Source organism: Bison bison, unplaced genomic scaffold (genome assembly GCF_000754665.1).
Source record: "Bison bison bison isolate TAMUID 2011002044 unplaced genomic scaffold, Bison_UMD1.0 scf7180017864533, whole genome shotgun sequence".
Taxonomy (NCBI): Eukaryota; Metazoa; Chordata; class Mammalia; order Artiodactyla; family Bovidae; genus Bison; species Bison bison.
Window position 1 is genome coordinate 17,166,572 of NW_011495082.1, and position 15,055 is coordinate 17,181,626.

At 41.6% G+C, this 15,055-nt stretch overlaps 1 protein-coding gene across 2 annotated transcripts in view; it reads right to left on the reverse strand.

Annotated features, from left to right (window-relative positions):
* Positions 1–1,180: 1,180 nt before the first annotated feature.
* The window catches only part of LOC104982561, a 126,597-nt gene continuing 112,722 nt past the window's right edge, over positions 1,181–15,055 (reverse strand). For both annotated transcript variants that reach the window (XM_010831986.1, XM_010831987.1), the window contains 4 exons: positions 15,009–15,051; positions 12,860–13,046; positions 3,498–3,633; positions 1,181–1,575 (listed from right to left, as the gene is read on the reverse strand). In XM_010831986.1, the coding sequence (XP_010830288.1) occupies positions 1,476–1,575; positions 3,498–3,633; positions 12,860–13,046; positions 15,009–15,051 (466 nt within the window). In that variant the 3' untranslated portion in view covers positions 1,181–1,475. The remainder of the gene's footprint in view (positions 1,576–3,497; positions 3,634–12,859; positions 13,047–15,008; positions 15,052–15,055) is intronic.

Here is a 15,055-nt window from a genome sequence, read left to right on the forward strand (position 1 = left end):
CAGGTTCAATGCACGATACTGGATGCTTGGGGCTGGTGCACTGGGACCACCCAGAGGGATGGTATGGGGAGGGAGGAGGGAGGAGGGTTCAGGATGGGGAACACATGTATACCTGTGGCAGATTCATTTTGATATTTGGCAAAACTAATACAATTTGTAAAGTTTAAAAATAAAATAAAAATAAAAAAAAAAAAAAAAAAAGAAAGCTGAGCACCAAATAATTGATGCTTTTGAACTGTGGTGTTGGAGAAGACTCTTGAGAGTCCCTTGGACTGCAAGGAGATCCAACCAGTCCATCCTAAAGGAGATCAGTCCTAGATGTTCATTGGAAGGACTGATGTTGAAGCTGAAACTCCAATACTTTGGCCTCCTGATGCGAAGAGCTGACTCATCAGAAAAGACCCTGACTCTGGGAAAGATTGAAGGCAGGAGGAAAAGGGGACAACAGAGGATGAGCTTGTTGGAAGGCATCACCGACTCAATGGACATGAGTTTGGGTGAACTCCAGGAGTTGGTGATGGACAGGGAGGCCTGACGTGCTGCGGTTCATGGGGTCGCAAAGAGTCAGACGCAACTGAGAGACTGAACTGAACTGAGTTGCTCCAGAGTGCTTGACTCTGACCGGTGGACGCCCTGAAAGCTGTGTTCCATGCTGCGTTAGTGAGGGTGTGGGGCTTCTGAGTGAACCACAGCATCTGGGATGCACACTTGGATTGTTCCACCCAGAAAGGAACTCAGTGCTGGGAATTCACTCTTGAATTTCTCTGAATTTCACGTTCAGGAGCAAGAATAGAACATTCTTGATTTATTTTGTGCTTTCCTTTTGATGTGTGATAGATATTCAGATGACAATTCAGGTAATATGACCCATGCCTCTGAGTTTTCTCCCCTAAACTCAGTCTTATTTCCTTGTTTTATTTTTATAACAATAATTCTTTTCTTTTATACAGGAAATTTTGAGAGGCATTTGGGTCACTTGATTTCAAGATAACCTAACAGAAAGGTCCTTGTTTGGCTGAAATATTTGCTCATTTGAGCCACTTCATTTTCATGAGCCTAAATTTCCCAAGTATCAACTTCCCACATCATGACTTGCAGACGTTCTAGGAAGCCTACAGCCAAAGCACAGGGTGGAATATTTAGCAAAGAATATAAAAGAAAAATAAAATAAATCAGCTTTTATTGTACTTATGCTTTCAAAAAGCCAGAGATATGCAGCATACTATATTTTGATGCTAATGTGCTGCTTTGAGGGGGAAAACATGAAATTATTAATGATGTTAATATAAGTTATCTGAATGTCATATTGTATTTTGGTATTTTGGTTCAAAATCAAAATTATAGCCATCACAATAGTTAAATATATCAGAGGAACATTCACTTGCAAAGCTATATAATGATAAATGTTTTTATTTCTTTTTGTAACTGGCTAGTGGTGATTTTGTGGATCCTTTCTCTTAAGATTAGGATTTCAGTCACATTCTGGTCTCCTCTAGAGGTCGGTTCATGAAGTCTTGAATAGCCTGGTGCAAAGGAAGCCATTTTTTGATGGACATTTTCAGAGCTGTAATCCAGCTGTAGAAGTAATAGTACAGGACAATTCATTAAAAAATTGTTCTCTAGGGACATGAAATGTTACAAAGTCTTTTGATTTATTTTACAGCTGTTTCTCTTGGATATTTACTTTGAAATTAATATAGTAACCCGGATCCTCATGTTTTGGATTGAACAAAAAGGTAAAACACCAGAAGAGAAATATGCAGTGATAACTATGAAGTAAAGTTAATATAAATAACCCGGCCAGAAGAGCGTATACCAAAGCTACGGGCCTTTTAAAATCATTACTAGTATTTTACTGTTTCTCTCTAAAGTTTGGTTGATCAAATGTACAGTGATCAAACATTGCTGTTAGGGCCAAAGAGTCCTTCGTTATGTTGTGGAAGCCAATGCAAACTCTAGTTAAATCTCCCCTCTCATCTTCTCCATTCCTTTCATTTTCTTGGATAATGTATTATAAAATTTGCCCATATAATGTTTATTCTAAGAGTGGTTAATAGGCATTATTTTTTAAAAAATGGTTTGAGTCAGATAGCTTATGCAGTGGGAGTTAAGGGGAGTCACCCAGGATTCCTTTTAGCAGTATGTCTCGGAAACACTGAATTAATATACTCTCAGATTCTCTGAGATTGATAGAAATCTCTGAATATGATTTCTATCATTTCCTAGACTTATTTTACTACTTTTTGCGAGTGGGCTATCTTTTGGAACCAGAGTCCCCAAAACCATACTTAGACTGTCGCCCTTCTACTTTGAAATATTTCTTTAATGACTTAATATTGCTTCCTCTTGATAGTACCCACTCATGGATTTGGCAGTGAGATCTAACTATTTAACTTTCTCTCTTCGAGAAGCTGTAAATTTTATCAGCTGGGAGTTAACTTTGTTTCATTGGCCCTTTTTCTAATATGCCTGCTAAAGCTCGCCTTCAAAGGACAATCTTAATCTGCCACCAGATTATACAGCACAAGTCTGAGGAAGATCTTGGGAAATATCTAGCAATTCTCTAGTCATTGTTCTGCCATCTAGCCCTTGCTTAGGGGTTAGTGGGACAGGAAGGTTTCATAATGGGGGAAGGCCTAAGAAGGTCCTTTTTCCCTTTTCCAAATGGTTACTTGCTGGAGATTCCTAAAATTCTACTTTGGGAGTTTTATCTCTTTGGGTTGAAACAATGAATCTTGTTCTTCCAAATGGCCCTGAAAGCTTTCCCCCCGTCCTTTGTTGTAATAAGTCACTATAAACTTCTTGATTAGATCCCTTTTATCCAGACAGCTGGAAGACAGTGTCTGGATGGTCACCATCAGTTGAGGGTAGGAATGGGAGACAGTGAACACGAGTGTCTAGGGGCTTGCAGTTAGGTCAGGCAGACTTGGGTGACGAAGGAAGGTCCTCCAAGTGCCTGCTCTGCTTCTTGGTTTTGTCTCTGTTAGCTTTCCTGCTGGTTTTTTTCAGCATCATTATGAAACAAGTGCCCGTTTGTGCATACCAAGTTGGATACTGAATGTATCCGTTTAGATGGATAAGTCCTATGCCCTTCAACTACTTATAACAAAACTGAACATCTGACCAGATGGACATATCAATAAGAGTTAAGTGAAATGTGGTGAAACAGCCAATCTGTGAATTGAAAAATTAATATTTTATTTAATAATAAATTGATATTTACAGGTTATAGTGTTAGTGAATTTTTTATATTGAAGCCTGAGTTAGCTTGGGGGGAACTATGGACTCCTTTTTCATTAAAAAAATTACTTCTAGAAGAATCATCTTCTGTATATTGAAAGAAAAAAATCCTGAGGAATATTAACTATAGGAACAATGCAAAGAAAGGGGAATATTTAGTAGAAGATGTCGAGCTGAGGTTGGAAAATGAATACAAAGGTTTTCTTAGAAAGCTCTTGTCAGGACCGACAAAGAAGAAATACACAGACTTGACTTACCGTTGATTTTCTGTCTTATTTTCTGCACAGAAATAGAAAGTCTTAAATTCTTCTGATGGAGGCTTGAGTTCAATTACTGATTGGTTGACACTAAGGGTCTGCTCACTCACCCTGTATCCTTGTAGATAAAGGCCACCTACAGTGGGTGAAAGGACAAAGCAAGTGAGGAGAATAAGGAAAGAGTAAAGTGGAGAAAAATTCTGACACGGTGTCAAGAAAATTTTGTCTCCAAATGGAACTCTAGTTCAGGTGTCTCATTTAACAGATGAAGAAACGAGACTCCAAACAATATATCATTTAAGGTTATCCATTAATTATTAATGGCAAGACGGGAACAAAGTTTGGATTTCCTGTTCTTTTCATTTTTATAGTCTTTTCATTACACGTTCAATATTTAGCTTCGTGTTACTGTGGGCCTAACGTAGCTTTTTTTTTAGTGTGTTCCTGAAGGACACATTTTGAAATACATATCTTGGTATCGAAGATTGACACCTACAAAATTACATTAGAGGAAAAATTAAATAGTATCTGCTTGGACAGAACCATTAAGGCATTCTGAGGAGTAACGAAGATTGCCAGAGGTTTCTATGACCAACATAGATTCTCACCTTTGTGCAAATGCAAAGCACTTCTAAAATATGAATGCACAGGGTGATATGAGGGAACCAACTTGAATTAAAATGAGAATAAATGACCGGTTTTACAAGATAATTTCTTTCCCGTGGTCCTTTGACTCTATCTTAGCAGTTATATATTGCTTGGCCAGAATTTTGTTTACATTATTTAGGAGTTGGGGTTGGAGGGGGAAGACATCAGTCTAGGAGAAGGTGCTGAAAAGTCAAAACACTTGAGCTTTGTTTATGGTGTCTTGATGTTCTGCCTGAATCTCATGCAGATACTCTAGGTCATATCATTAATAGCAATGATTAGATTTTAATTCTCTTTCTCGTGATTGCTAACTCTTGTTCTCACTCCCCAAACCCCACCACTCCAGAAGCCACTTTAGTGAGCTATGGTCTGTGCTTGCTCAGTAGTGGCCGATTCTTTGCAACTCCATGGACTGTAGCCCACCTGGCTCCTCTCTTGTCCATGTAATTTTCCAGGCAAGAATACTGGAGTGGGTTGCCCTTTCCTCCTGCAACGGATCTTTCTGACCCAGGGATCCAACCAGTGTCTCCTGCATTGGCAGGCAGATTCTTTACCACTGAGCCATCTGAGAAGCCTGCTTCGTGTACTATACTAACAAAGAAAATGCCAAAATGCAACTTGGACTTTTGCTACACTACAGGGTAAACATTCTATGCTGGTATAAGGAACTGTGAAAGGAAAATTTGACTCATTTTTGGTTTTCTTTTGGCTACACGTGATACCAACATACACTGTCATAAAGTCACACATTTTTCTTTTTTAAACAGAATGTGTGGCTTTTGGACTTTGAAATTGTTTACTTTATAGAGGGGGTTTAGATGCAATGTTAAAGTCTTTTAAAATTTTTATTTTAAGAGTCCATTTTAGAACTAACCTCTAGGAAAGCATTCATTTCAGAAATGGCTAGTTTTTTCTTTTAGTAGGACCCAGTCTATCAGTGTTTACCGAACTCAGAGAATGACTTCTTTCTTTGAGCTAGATAGACATAAAACTTTACTGAGATATTATTTACACACCACAATATTTGTCTATTGAAAGTGTACAGTCACTGACTTTTAGTTTGTTTATGAAGTTGTGCAACCATCACCATAACCTAATCTTGGAACATTGAGTTACCGCCCCAAAAAGAAACTCCATATCCATGCTCACTCCCCATCTGTTTCCCCATGCTAACCCTAGGCAATCCTAACTGACTTCCTGTCTCTATAGATTTCTTTTTCCTGAGACACTTAATATAAATGGAGTTATACAGCATGTGACCTTTTGTGACTGGCTTATTTCACTTGGCCAGTTTTCAAGGCTTACTCATGTTGTATCGTATATTGTACTCCATTTCTTTTTGTTGTTAAATGATATTTCATTGTGGGGATACACAGCATTTTATTTATCCATTTGTTACTTTGGACATTTGAGATTTCCTCCATTTTTTAGCTATTATGAATAATATTGTTAGGAATATCCATGTGCGCGTTTTTCCATAGATGTGTTTGGGGATATATACTAGATGTAGAATAAGCAATCTGTTAGATATTTCAGGACTATAGGAAACCTAAGGAGATATCTGAGGGTTATTTTGCTGTTTTAATTCTCTGCTCCAAACAGAAGCACATGGCATTTTTATTATGTACTGGTTTTACCTTCTTCCTGCTTATATTTCCTTTTCTCATATGTCTGAGCAGATAAGAATACCTTCCTCCATCCCTATCCGTTCTGAGAATAGACAGACAGCCATGTCCAAAGGTGTCTGCTACAAACAGGAAAGTTTCTGACCCCTTTGCTAACCAGTTATAGGGTAGGAATGATCAGCATAAAAGTCATCCAGTTATAACCGCGTTACCCCGTTTCATGACCTCATTGGGCTGGTCATGATCATTCATTGGGTGGCAGCAATAAATAACAAGCTAACACAATGTTTGCACAGAGATTTCTCATAAGAATTATATATTTGTTGCAATAATGTAAAATATATCTGAGAAGTGCATACAGACCTTGATGTGATTTATTTAACGATAATGGGATGGGGAGGGAGGGGCAGGATGGCGAACACATGTACACCCATGGCTGATTCATGTGAATGTATGGCAAAAACCACCACAATATTGTAAAGTAATTAGTGTCCAATTAAAACAAATTAAAAATAAAAACAATAATAGTTAACAGTCACAATTTGTTCCAGCTCTTGCTAGAGAGAGATAAAAAGAAAAAAAAATCATGTGTACAGTGAATGACAAGGGACTTCAGGTCTAGGAAGAGGCATTTGACTAAAAGGCTTCTGGAATTATCACAGTGGTTTTTCAGCATTAGCAGGCATACGCCAGCCAGTCATACATATTGTTAAAGTACTAGCAGTTTCCTTAACGGTGAGAAAAGACCTCAGGAATCTAACTGACTGGGGCTATTTTTCCAACTCCCAAGATATACATCTGAGGCATATTTAGCTGAAAGTAAAATGTGGGACTAGGGCATCCCAGGTGGCTCAGTGATAAAGAATCCATATGCCAATTCAGGAAACATGAGTTCGACCCCTGGGTCAGGAAGATCCCCTGGAGCAGGAAATGGCAACCCACTCCAGTATTCTTAACTGGGAAATATAAGGACAGAGGAGCCTGGTGGGCTACAGCCCATGGGGTCGCAAAAGAGTTGGTCACGATTTAGCAACTAAATGACAAAAACTGTGGGACTAGCATCTAACAGGGTTAGAAACTCCGTGGAAAACCTGTTAGACGCTAGGGTTGACAGCATGGCTCTCAAGGCTTCTCTTTCCCCTCACTTCACTGTTATCTCCTCCCTGTCTCCTCTTTTTTGTCCTCTGTATTCTCTTAACATCTCAAGTGACTGTCACAAGGACTAAGTCATACCCCCAACACTACTTGCGTGCATGTTGTCACTTCATCGTGTCCAATTCTTTGTGACCCTAGGGACTATAGCCCGCCAGCCTCCTCTGTCCATGGGATTCTCCAGGCAAGAATCCTGGAATGGATTGCCATGCGCTCCTGCAGGGGATCTTCCCGATCCAGGGATCAAGCTCACATCTCCTGCGTTGCAGGCGGATTCTTTACCACCAAGTCACCAGGGAAGCCCCCTGGCCCCAACACTATGGATACCTTCAGAAAGAAGAAATATCATATGAAGTCTCCCAGATTAGCTAATGAAGAACATAAATCAATGGAATAAATAAATAATAAAATAAATGAAATAAAACAGTAAAGTAACTGAGAGGCTACAGCCAGGGGACAATGTTATTAAGACTTAGCCTTCTTACAAAGAAGGCATATTACAAAGGCATATTATCATGCTTATTCATGATAGAAAGTAAAGAACCTTCCTTGAATACTCTGTTTCTAAGATTCTGAACACAGAAATTGACCATTTAAACAGGCATGTATGCAGAGAGTTTCTGTACGTTAGTATTTTTCCAAACTTTTTGGGCTGTGATCTAAAGATGTAATAAATATAGACCTCTACATGTTTTAATGCAATTAAACCAAAAGTTTGTGAAACATTGAGATGTACCATGATATTTTCTATTATATTAAATTTTATTGTTTTTTAGAATTGTTTAGGGCTTCCCTGGTGACTCAGACAGAAAAGAGTCCACCTGCAATGCAGGAGACCCAGGTTTGATCCCTGGGTTGGGAAGATCCCCTGGAGAAGGCAATGGCAACCCACTCCAGTGTTCTTGCCTGGAGAATCCCATGGACAGAGGAGTCTGGCGGGCTACAGTCCATGGAGTTGCAAAGACTCAGACATGACAGAGCAACTTTCACTTTGATGTCATTGTGTTTTAAATACTGGTCACAACTTACTACATTGATTGAGTGACTCAGTAATCACGCATGCAGGATCAAAGCCTGCATTTTGATAAATACTGCTATAAATGGTAATCAAGGCCTGCTTCAAGGTTATGACCTTCAGAGGGCTGGGGAACTAGGAATCAAACCAGGGTAGGAGGTGCAAGAGCCAAGTGGAGCTTGAAAAATAAAGGTAAAGACGGAATCATAGATCAGACCAGCACAAAGTCATTTCTTTAGTGGCATCTAAAAGAAAATGAGCATTAGAACTCTGTGTAATCTTTATTAGTATAATAAAAATTTATACTCCCTGCATATAAAATGACTAAGCTAAACTAAACATTTTAGTGCATGTGGTGTTCATGGTACAATGTGGTTTCAGCCATTCTCAATAAATTCCTTTGCTGTCCTCCTAACTCCTGTGGTTACTGTGCTAAACAGTTGGACTGGGTGGACCTTGTCCATCAGGATCAGCGCGCTAATGCTCAGAGTGCAGCATTACTGACGGAGTGCGAGGACTACCTTTAGAAGACTAATTTCCATCAGGGAGTGCTACGTGCAGAGCATTTAAGCACAGGAGTTAGGTAGCGTTTGTTCACAGTTTGTCTCTGTCACTGAATAGCTGGTTGACCAAAGGCACGTCAACTTCTCCAAGCCCTAGTTTCTTACTTGCAATGGGCCAACAGCCGTGGATGTCTTGCAAATATTAGTTTTAGATAATAGACGTAGAGAGCTTATCCAAGTTCTGGACACATAGGAAACATTCAAACATAAAATCCACTTGAGCAGTATGATCCAGTCCTCTGGGGGGAAGAAAATGTGGTTTGCCAGGGCAGTGACTTTTTGTGAGCAGTGGAGAGGAGCATATTTATTTTGGGAATCTCCCACTGGAAATTTGGATTCACCTGAATCCTATCTCAAGTTTCATTGGGTGGGACCACCGGCTGTGAGCCTCAGGTCATGATCGCAGTCAGGATGTACAGGAAGATAGAAAAGGACTCTTAGAAAAAGGATATAAACTTCAATTTAAAGTTCAAGTCTAGGGAAGGGTAAACTACTTCGGAAAAAGAAGGGTAAGCAGCGGATTAACCTTGGGAGAGCTTCCAGCTGGACCCAGCAGCTGTCAGGGTGGGAGTGGGCAGGGTGGGGGGAGTTGGTAGCCATAAAGTACTACTCCCGGAACAAGGTGCATGCTCAGGCATTTTTTATTCCAGGAAGAGTAGAGTCATTAAAGACCTGAAATCACAGGCCTCTGTTTTATAACCTGGCCTAGATACAAAATTTCTGTTGGAATTTCTGTAAGGAGCATTATTTCATATGTGAAATAATTTGGGCTAGAAATTAAGGATGGGATATTCGAGAAGTAAGGCTGGGAAAGAATGAATGGCTTTGGATTAAATATTTTTATTAGTCACACATGAAATATTTTCAAGAGAAAAAACTTAAAAATAGGTAGAAATTGGTTGTTTTCTTCCAGCTGAAAAGAGTATGATATGGCCCAAAGCCCAGGCATCTGGTGGCCTGAGTGCTGGTTTTTGCCTTTGAATCATCTTTACAATCTTGTCTGTCCTGCTGTTGAATGAGGGGATGGTTCTTCATGGGAATAATGGCCAACTGAGTCCCTTTGGTGGTTTATTTGTTTATTCATTAAGCATACGTAAAATAGAGTCATCTCTGAGTGCATAATCCCTTAGAAGAGATAAAATGGCCAACTAGAGATAAAATACAAAATAGAGAGTGGTAAGTGTTGCAAGATAGGTGAGCACAGAAGCCCAGGAAATGGAGATGCTTTGTTTGCTTAGGACCATCTGGGATTGTTGTCTAGCAGAGATGGCCAGTGTTTGAATACACGTTTGGAAGACAGGTAGTATCTGGACAATGTATGTTGGGGAATCAGTAGGTAGAGAATATTTCAGGGTAAGGAACTAACACAAGCAAAGACATGGGGTCAGAAAAATGTCCAAGAGGTGGGGTACGCTCAGCAGGTAGAAGGTGACCGTGTCTGGGGAGAATGCAGGGTGTTTTAACACAGGAGTGGAAGAGAAAGCCAGAAAGAAGGGGTTGGGGACAAAGTGCAAGGCCATAGAGGGCTCTGGCTGCAACCAAGGCTCTGGAAAGATGTGGGAAATAATAAGAGTGAAATACAAGGAAACTTTTCACATTTCACTCTTTGCTTTTTCTTTTGTTGCTGTAACTTAGGCTCCCTTGAGCTCATGCTTAGTCGTGTCTGACTCTTTGTGACCCCATGGACTGCAACCCACCAGGCTTTTCCATCCATGGGGTTTTCCAGGCAAGAGTACTGGAGTGGGGTGCCATTTTCTACTCCAGGGGATCTTCCCAACCCAGGGATCGAACCCACGTCTCTTGTGTCTCCTGCATCGGCAGGCAGATTCTTTACCACTGTCCCTCCTGGGAAGCCTCTAACTTAGGCTACCTGGGTTTGAATTTTGTCTTCACCATTTACTAGCTAAGGGAACATGGGCAAATGATTTAACCTTGCTAAGTATCAGTTTCCAAACTTGTAGGTGGGATAATAACTTATTTATAGGATTGTCATAGAAATTAAATGAAATAATAAGTAAAAACACTTATTAGAGTGGTGAGTGCAAAACCTGTACTCACTTTTACTGTTATTATTTTTAGGCTGTTTATTAGTAGCCATTTTCCAGCTGTCCAACGAGGATTCTTCTGAATAGGGCCTTCTCTGACCTTTCAGAATAAGGGCTATCATTCCCATTTCAAACTCTTGGAATCAGTTAACAGTCCCTGGGCCCCAGGGGTTTGGAAGCCCTTGGTTAACATGGAGTAATATGAGCAATCAAACCTAAACATTCACTTTGTATCTATGGAAACAATCTCTTGAAAGTGAACTTCATTGATTTGCTGATTAAAATGGTTCAGACTTTTGCAGTGATATTTTATAATGAAAGCTCCAGTCGATGACTACTTCAGAGGCTTGGTTTGTTTGCCTTTATTCTCATCCTGGTACCAGGTGCTTGGAGCCATGAATTTGGGTCTCATAGGAACAGTCTGTCTTGTAAATGCTTAGGCATGCCGGCTACTTCCTAATAGTTGGTTAATATTCTGGGTCATGTTTTAATACTGTCAAAGTGAAAGAGTATGTTAGTAAAGGAGATTTATTGTTCATCCTGAGCGATGAGAAAAGGACCACAGAGTGAGGCTCAGTTTGTACCTCTTTACCCTTCCAAGAAGGGGACATCGTCACCCACTTGGCATGACTTTCTAGCTTAATTAAACAGAGGCATTTATGCTAAAAATGGAGGGGAGGGGGGAAGGAAATTAAATGACCAAGATTCTGGATCTTCACTACTCATCATTATTTAGGGATTATTCATTTGCGAAAAAAGTCCAACTGCAAATAAAACACCAGTAATCTTTTTGTCAAAAATTTTAAGAAGATAAATAATCTTTCTTATCATGAATAATTATTTTACTGCTAAGTTGTATTGTTTACATATTCATTTTGTATGTATGGCTTGTAATATATTAAAAGTGAAAGTGAAAGTTGCTCAGTCGTGTCTGACTCTTTGTGACCCCATGGACTGTTGTCCATGGAATTCTCCAGGCCGGAATACTGGAGTGGGTAGCATTTTCCTTCTCCAGGGGATCCTCCCAACCCAGGGACTGAACCCAGGTCTCCCGCATTGCAGGCAAATTCTTTACCAGCTGGAGTCACAAGGGCAGCCCAATATATTACAATGTATAATATTAATATATATAATTTAATGAATACATTTTATATAGAAAGAGTTTTTTGTATAGAGTACTTTATATAGAGAGCATAAATAACTCTAATGGCAATCACTTCATTTAATCTTCCAATGTGCACTGTGTACCGTGCTAAGTTGCTTCAGCCGTGTCTGACTCTGTGTGACCTCATGGATTGTAGCCCACCAGGCTCCTCAGTCCACAGGATGCTCCAGGCAAGAGTACTGGAGTAGGTTGCCATTTCCTTCTCCAGGGGATCTTCCTGACCCAGAGATTGAACCCGTATCTCTTAAGTCTCCTTCAATGGCAGGTGGGTTCTTTACCTCTAGCGCCACCTGGGAAGCTTAGTCTTCACCACAGTCCTGTGAAATAGATTGCTGCTTCCATTTTATAAATGAGGAAACTAAGTTTCAGGAACTTGAGTAACTTATTCAGGGAAAATTGATAATCAGTGCTCTTTTTATTACTCACTTGTCTGAGATTAGGAATACTATCAGAAAAGAGTAGAGTCACTACACAAGAGAACTACTGGCATTGATTCTGAATGCCATAAAAAAATGAAGGGGCTTATTTTTCACTTTTCCAGGCAGTAAGAGCATGGGGTTAGGGGTTCAGGGAGCTTCCCTAGTAGCTCAGTTGGTAAAGAATCCATCTGCAATGCAGGAGAACCCGGTTCGATTCCTGGGTTGGGAAGTTCCCCTGGAGAAGGGGTAGGCTACCCACTCCAGTATTCTTGGGCTTCCCTGGTGGCTCAGACAGTAAAGAACCTGCCTGCCATGTGGGAGACATGGGTTTAATCCCTGGGTTGGGAAGATCCCCCGGGGGAGGGTATGGCAGCCCACTTCAGTGTTCTGGCCTGGAGAATCCCGTGGACAGAGGAGCCTGGTGGGCTACAGTCCATAGGGTGGCAAAGAGTCAGACACGACTGAGTGACTAAGCCCAGCACAGCACAGGGGTTCAGGCTCTGGAGTTACATTGCCTGTGTTCAGATCTCAGCTTTATTGCTTACTACACATGATCTTGTCGAGTTGTGTAGACTTTCCAGCCAATTTTTCTATCTGTAAAATGAGAATAAGAATAGTACCCTTTCTCCAGAAGATAAATGTGAACTAATTTACACAGCATAAAGTTTGGTAAAAGCTCTGTGAGGCTGAGGCGGCTTTACTGTCACGACTGTAAAAGTTGACTCCGTACCTGAGGCCTGGGTGGAGCGGATGCTGGCATAGAAGTACAAGCAGCCATCCTTCAGGATGCAGTAGTGCTGCATCCACACGTCTGTGCTCCCGTCCAGCCGGTGCAGAAGGCCCAGGCACTCTGGGTTCTTGATAGCCAGGGGCGGGAGCCTACTGTTGTGCAGGGTAACGTCTTCCCAGACATGGTTCTGCAGGGGTGGCACCAAAGAATCACCTGAGGGGCCATCCTGCCCCAGCAATCCCTGCCTCCCGGAGCCAGTGACATCAGCACCAAGACCGACTTCAGAGAAGCCCCTGTGCTAAGCGGTCCCATTGCTAAGGCAATCTGCACATCTGAGAAATGAGCCAGACAATCTGAACCTATCCAGTGGCCACAGAGAACTTTCCCTTTTCATGTCCGTAGGTATCCCCTTTCTTTGGCTTCTATTCTATCGTGAGGAGATTAAAAGAATATCGGTGAGGTATAGAAAGAAAAATGGGGATCTCAGCAAAGACTATTGTTTAAAGGTCCATCTCTAAGTGACGGCCCCAGAGAGCTATTTTACTTACCAGTGGGATGTCCTTCTAGCCCTGTTCCTGGTATGTCCACCGTGACTAATTGAAGGCCCTGGTTCGTGATTTACGTTATCTAGCACTCCTATTTGGAGAGGGCAATGGCACCCCACTCCAGTACTCTTGCCTGGAAAACCCCATGGACGGGGAGCCTGGTGGGCTGCAGTCCGTGGGGTCGCACAGAGTCGGACACGACTGAAGTGACTTAGCAGCAGCAGCAGCAGCCTCCTATTTGTGCCAAGGAACAAGGGAAATGCCCCAGGCCAGATCAGGCCCGAGGCTCACATGGTCAGTGGTGGGGAAGGCCCACGATAAATCAGGATCCTCTGCCCTGGAGAGGTGGACGTCCACAGGCCTGAGCCAGTGGCAGGCTCTTCCTGGGAACTTGACCTGAGGCTGGGGGTGTGATGCTTCATCCCTTTATCAGAACAGCTTGCTGGGAGCTAGCTGGGTTCTTTCATTTGGTTTCATTTTTGTTCTTTAGTTTTAACCAGGCAGTGCAGAAGATTTCAGAATGCAGAGCTGGCAGAATTGTTTGCTGTGAATTGGGAGCCTGCTGGGAGTTTGGGTATTTCCTTTTCACTCTGCTGCAGACACTCCAAGTGCATTAGCAGAATAGATCCCTCTTGAAAGTACCGAGGCTCGTTACAGTGATGCATCAGAGAGATGCGCGCGTGTACCGAGTGTTGTGTTTCAGGTAAAATGAAACACAAGTCCTGCTGTTTGTCATCTGATGATAATGCTGGTGATTATTTTGAAAGGACAGATACAGGGCACAGGGTAGTACATTAAGCTCAGACCACCCACATTTTCTGGAATATACAAAAACCAAAATACGTAGAGAAGATAATTGATAGTAAATACCTTTTTCTTCTGCTTCCTTTTGTGAGGAAATGAGCATATTTAAATGAAATGTGTGACCTTGTTAGAAATTGTATCTACGGCACAGAAGTGAAACAATTGAATATGGAAGCAGTTTCTTTGCTCTTGACCAGGTCCTAGCTCAAAAAGAAGAGTATCAAATGCCTTGGGGGCTGAAGTGATGACTCACATGTTGGTGTTATGAAGTTATCTATCAGTTTGTGTGTCAAGCCTAAATTAAAAATTCTATTACTTCAAGGCCAGGAATCATGAATAGGCAGGAACAATGAAAGCTGACCTAATACGTCTTCAGAATAAGGATAGGAATATAAAGCACTACATTTCTAAACATAAGACACGTTTCCCAATAAGCTGCTTGGCCAAGAGCACTGTCCCAAGCTACCCCTGCGCCCTTGTTCTCAGAGACTGAGAAGAAAAGCATAGGCGTGGTCTTGCCTCATGGGAATCCACTCAACTGTTTTGTATCAAACAGCAATTCCACCCTGGTTGGGACTACCCGCCGAGCTCACCGAGAGGAACAGCATCCAAACCCTAAAAACCAAAAGAACAAGCACCTCCATAAAACCTAAGCGGGAAGTCCTATTGACCGGAAATCCCCTTTCCCAGCGTTTAGGGTGGATCTGAGACGTTCTGGGCTGGACGGGATGCCCAACTGGAGAATTCCCCCTCAGGGAAGAGCGGAGTGAAGGCATAGATGGATGGCAAGGACTCCTTACCTGGTGGACAGGGTGGGCTGCTTTGTCCATTGCTTCCAGCCACCTGA